Here is a 5,687-nt window from a genome sequence, read left to right on the forward strand (position 1 = left end):
GTAATGGTGTACACTTTTGACAAATATGATAGGCAAATCTTGAGAGAATCTCAAGCAATGTAGCATTCAGTCCTAGATTTTTCTGTTGAGGCTTATACAGCAGAATACCAAGGGAGAGAAATAAGAAGATAACTTGTGTAATGTTTTTGAAGAGAAATTGGGTAGGAACACCTTCCCTTGAGTGAGCACTTTGTATAATAGAGATTTTCTTTCAAGATATTGGAAAAAAATACAATACAAGGAACCAGTGCGCTTTTGCAAAGTAGAATCCAGAAAAGGTCAGGGTGTCCAGGAGATTATTTGTGTGTCTGTATGAGTAAATGTGCATGGGTATTTGTGAGAGCCCCGGCAGCAGAAGACCTCCGGTTCCAGCCAAAGCCATGCTTAAGACCACTCTCCACATGTTTGGACAAGCCTCACGCATGAAGGAACTGGCAGAGGAACCCAGGTGTGTGGGACCAGGGGCTTAGATCTCCAAGCCTGCTTGGATTGGGACTGGGCCTCCTCCACCCAGATTTTCCATCTTCCAGTATGTAGGCATTATACCCACCAACTGCCTTCTGGTGCCATGTAATCAGATCAATGGTATCAACAAGACCCCGAGACTATAAAACCCAGCTCCTGGAAGTGCGCGTCCACATTCAAGGCCAGGCGACATCTTACTATCTAGTTCTCACTCTTGAGAACCTGGCGGGCATGACAGAGTCTGGCAAACTCCCTGTGGTGTATTGAATTTGCCAAAAACCAGCAACAATGATGGATCTCATTGTCCTGACCCTGAAAGAGCCTCATATGTGGCACTTTCTGAAATCTCAGGGCTAGGACGAAGGAGATGTTACTGGTGCCTGCTCAAGGAAATCGATGAACAACAGGATGATAGTGACAATGATTTGTGAGTGTGCTTGTATCAGTATTTGATTGTGTGTGTGTGTGTACATGCACTGTTTCTCAGATGTCACTTGGATCTTTCTGAACACATCTTTCTCCAGAACATTAATATTTTTATGTTCCCTAGTTTTCTTTGAAACTTAGATACCTGATTTGAGGAACAAATCCAAACAGAAGTAAAGAGAGACTCTCTGGGGAGATTATTTTATTACAACATCAAATGAAGCCTGTCAGTGTTGAGGGGAGTACAACAATTTAATACACTCAAAGAAGTTGGAATTCAGCTCATCCTTCATTCTGAACCTTGATCAAGATGAAGGAAGAGGCAAAAAAGGGGTGGGAGTGCAGATAAGAGAAATGCCATTGCTCTGTGTCCACATTCATAGCGACTTAACATCTTCCTTCATGAAGAAACTGAACCTTTCCATCAGTTTTTCTAGGAAAATACAAAGTTAACGAGATTAATTAGAGCAAGAGGACATTTTAAGTACTATTAGGGCTGAGGGGAACTATGGCGTTTTTCAGGAAAGTAAGTTGAGATATGTGAAAAGCACGTCCTTGATTCTGACAAAGGCCAGTTTCCCTCGGTCAGGATTATTTCCACCTCAATTGCTACTTCTACCCATCCCAGGGTTCAGGGTGATCAATAACATGCTTTAAAATAATAAATCATTATTCTCAAGACTACAGAAACCCAGAATCTCTAGGACACAGGAACATAAAAGGGCCTTCAGATCCATACTCTAATGATCAAGTTACACTTTGGTCACTACATATTTTAGAAGTCATGTAGTAATTTTCAATTATTTTTCAGTGTGGGGTTTCAGGAACCTTTTTTCAAACAAAATATTATTTTAAATTCCCCACTAAAAATTAAAAAATAATAAAATTTGGGGACTGCCCAGAATGATACCCTTTGATGATCTTTTCCTTGTTCCTACAGCATTTCTGGGCTCTGAGGACAGGACTTTTAAAATTCATACTCTTAATATACTCTTGTTGGCATAGTGGAATTGTGGGTTCTGTCATCTACAGAACCAATCTAAACTGGCCTTGATGCTGCTGTAGTACGATTGTGAGGCAATGAATATCTTCCCTATTTTGACCAAGGTTTTCTTTCTGAGAATGAATATGATTTGTGAATATGGCTTGTGAATCTCTAAGCAGGCTCGTAGCAAGAGACACAATTGCCCCATATTCTGTTTTTCTTCCCCTGTGATACTCACAAGATCTCAGTACATAAGTGACATTCATTCCCATAGGTGATGTAGTCAGAACCACAAACAGGCAGGTAGGTGATGGGGCAAGGAATGGCCACTACTGGGTACTTCTTATAAATGTTGCAGTCTACCTGTGAGAGACAGAAGAGAATGTTTTGCTTTTTTCCTGGCTTCCAAATTACGCTATCTAAGCCTTTAATGTAAAGGAAGCAAAATACCTGCCTCAAAGTCTTATTTGAATTATAATGATGCTGTAGTGACTGCTTCTATTAGAAATTATATTAACCATGATGATAAATGCTGTTAGTGCTATATTATAATGAGATTAATCTAATAAAATATGACTATCTCTATGCAAAGCATTAAACTTAAATCTTATGTTATTTTTCTTTGTTTAATCCTTAGAAGAACCCTCTTAGAGACACCTGAGAGGGCGTCTGTAATATTACCTTAATTTGGAGATGAGAGACATTAAGGCAGGAAAGCTTGTTTAACATAAAAGCATATAACGTAAAATTAACCAACTTTACTCTGTCTGCTTTGCATATTTTGTCCCTTCTCTAATGTTTATAATCAACCTCTCGGTTGAAAGTATTTCTCTCTCCTTCAACAGTAAAACATATTTTTAAACTGTGGTATGTGGTATTCACAAATTTCTTTGCCTGCTAGAAAACAAAGGTGATGGCTCTATCTGTATCATTAGTTCTCCCTTAAATACACTGAAATAATTTTATATTTCACCGATGTTTATTAACTAAATGTTAATAGAAATTAGATGTAATTCAATATACTCACTGTTTTTAAAGGCAGACTAGCAGCTTCTGAAAGAGAGATATAGATGGAAATGTTCAAATTAATGCAAAATCCGGGGCTGGAGAAGTAGTATAGTGGGTAAAGCGCTTGCATTGCACACTGCTGACCTGGATTAGTAAGCCCTGAACACCACTAGATGCGGCTTCCAAATAAGCAAACAGTAGCTAACAATGTAGTCTTGAAATCTCAGTGAGTAATGGATATTTGATTCTTTAAAGCAGAAGCTCCCAAAATTGTTTTCTCTTTTTTTACTTTCAAAACAAAACAAAAAACTCTCAGCACCTCTTTGCATATCTACCTTATTTAAGAGAAAAAATAGAAAGTATTCCTTTCCCGATTGTACTGAAGAATACTAAGAGTCTTCCCCTCCCATCCTGATCATTCCAGCATGTGGGCGGTGGGCACTTTGTAAAACACTGCTAGAGCAATACTGTATTTCTTCTGGCTGATGCTTTACTTTTGTAAACCTGTTGCATTTTGATCCTTCTGTATTATTATGTCCAAGTTTTTCTGCATTTTTATAGAGTTAAAAACACCAGAAGCTTTCAATATCTTTATAATATGGTCAAATTATGATGTAAGTAAGTTCATTTTTATTGTTCTAGAGTGAAACTACAAAACCTTAAAAATGGTAGCATTAGAACAAAATCCATCAACTCTGGCTGAGACTGAAAACTACCCCTTCCTAGTTCATAATAAAAGACTGTTTCTTTTACAAACCAGTATATCACAAATTCACTAAAACAAATATTTCTATCAGGTACTCTTAGAATAACTCAATAGAGGGTATTCTCATGGGATAAGAAAAGATTAAAATGCAGTTAAGGCACTCTCTGTACTTAACTCACCAGAGCTGCTATAAAAATGGGATAATGTGCAGAGCAGAAGGAGACCTCCAACGATTTTCATGGTGGAGATGACTGTGACACACAGGCTGTTCAGAATTGTCACAACAGCTAACAGCCATGACCAAGGAAAGGGGCCATGTTTATATGGTAACACTCTGTAGCTCCGCCTTTCATGTGAAGTCATCCTGCGCTTACACGTTGGGTGGTACAGTTCTCATCAGTTAATTATTACTTCCCATTTGGTCAGCAAGTTGATTGATTGAGGTGGAAGTACTTTTCTGTCTGCCCCAAAGGGGAACACTATTAAAACTCTAAACTTCATTGTTTATCAAGGCTGTGACTAGTAAGCATTGTCAGAATTCATTTCTCGGGGGTGGGGCTGAGATAAGTATAGGCTGCTTCTGTTGGTTATGAAATAAGTGAAATTAGTAAGGATCCTCTCTTCACCAAGGCATAAAATATAAACCAAACTAGACAGGTCACACCTTTGTTTTATTTTGTCTCCTAGGAAAATATTGTCTCAATTTTGAGGCAATGATTCAGGAAGCAAGCTGGATCCAATGGAAGATTTTAGCATTTAGAGGAGGGAAATGAGATTTTCTAACTACAGAAACTTTAGAAATTCATTAGTAATCTATGAATCTACATCCATCAGGAAGATCTATGTTGCAGTTACATGTAATGCCCAAATTTCTGTGACTTAAGGTGAATATAAGCTTGTTTCCTACAAAGCTTATGTATTGATTGTCACTGAGATGCTGCACTGGAGTCCAATGAGCAGAAACTCACTGTTCAGAATATTATTTATATATAAATATTATTTATTCTATATATATTCTATATATTATTATTCTAAATAATATTGTATTCTAAATAATATTATTTAATATTATGGTACAATGGGTACAAAATACAATGTACAATGTACAATAGTACAATGGGTAAGGTGTTTGCCTTGCACGTGGCTGACCTGGGTTCGATTCCTGGCATCTCATATGGTCCCCCATCACTGCCGGGTGTGATTCCTGAGTGCAGAACCAGGAGTAACCCCAAAGCATTTCCAGGTGTGACCCCAAAAAAGCAAAAAAATTACAATATTATTCATTGTCAAGATACAGTAAAGATATGCTTTTCAGCAGTAAAATATTACAGTCAAGAAGGGACATCTTTCCTACTTACTCTTATTGTCATGTGACTTTGTCCAACCATAGATGAGATGAAGTATGCTCTTTCCTTTTCCCTTGAATAACCACAGTGTAGAACTTAAAAAAGAGACCATCCAAAGCCTTAATTTTATCTCTGTGGTACTTTTGAAATCCAGAATAGAGTTTTAAATAGTATTATCTAAATGACTGTTGTTTATTTATTTGATTTGAGGACAAATGTAAAAAAGTATAGAGGAGAAGCAGTAACTACTTGATAGTTCTATTTTTGTACATTCTGAAGTAATGAATATACCAAAGATATTAAGCTAATAATAAATGACTTTACATAACTCCTTCAAATTTAGACTCTTACATCTGATTTGGAAACAGTATAATCTAATAGATAAAAATATGGACAGGGGCTGGAGTAATAGCACGGTAGGTAAGGTGTTTGCTTTGCATGTGGCCAACCCAAGTTCGATTCCCAGCATCATATATGGTCCCTTGAGCACCACCAGAAGTAATTCCTGAGTGCATGAGCCAGGAGTAACCCCTGTGCATCGCCATATGTGACCAAAAAACAAAAATAAATAAATAAAAATATGGACATTGAGTCCAATGTACCTTATTTGGAATCTTGATTATAGTAAATATTGACAGTGGGAACTTAAGTATACATATTAAACTTTAAATATTTTAGTTTCCTCATTTGGAAATGAGGAATTAACATCTATCTCATAGAGAAATTTGAGTGTTATTATGTTTTGTTAATT

General features: G+C 37.0%; 1 protein-coding gene across 1 annotated transcript; it reads right to left on the bottom strand.

Annotated features, from left to right (window-relative positions):
- Window positions 1–1,214: 1,214 nt before the first annotated feature.
- Window positions 1,215–3,858, bottom strand: LOC130033139 (serine protease inhibitor Kazal-type 7-like). The gene is made up of 4 exons (XM_056124857.1): window positions 3,770–3,858; window positions 2,904–2,929; window positions 2,115–2,239; window positions 1,215–1,324 (listed from the first exon to the last, which is right to left on the bottom strand). The coding sequence occupies exons 1-4, from the start codon at window positions 3,828–3,830 to the stop codon at window positions 1,279–1,281; spliced, it is 258 nt and encodes an 85-aa protein (XP_055980832.1). The 5' UTR covers window positions 3,831–3,858; the 3' UTR covers window positions 1,215–1,278.
- Between the last annotated feature and the right edge of the window lie 1,829 nt (window positions 3,859–5,687).

The sequence above is a fragment of the Sorex fumeus genome, unplaced genomic scaffold (genome assembly GCF_029834395.1).
Source record: "Sorex fumeus unplaced genomic scaffold, SorFum_2.1 ptg000051l, whole genome shotgun sequence".
Taxonomy (NCBI): domain Eukaryota; kingdom Metazoa; phylum Chordata; class Mammalia; order Eulipotyphla; family Soricidae; genus Sorex; species Sorex fumeus.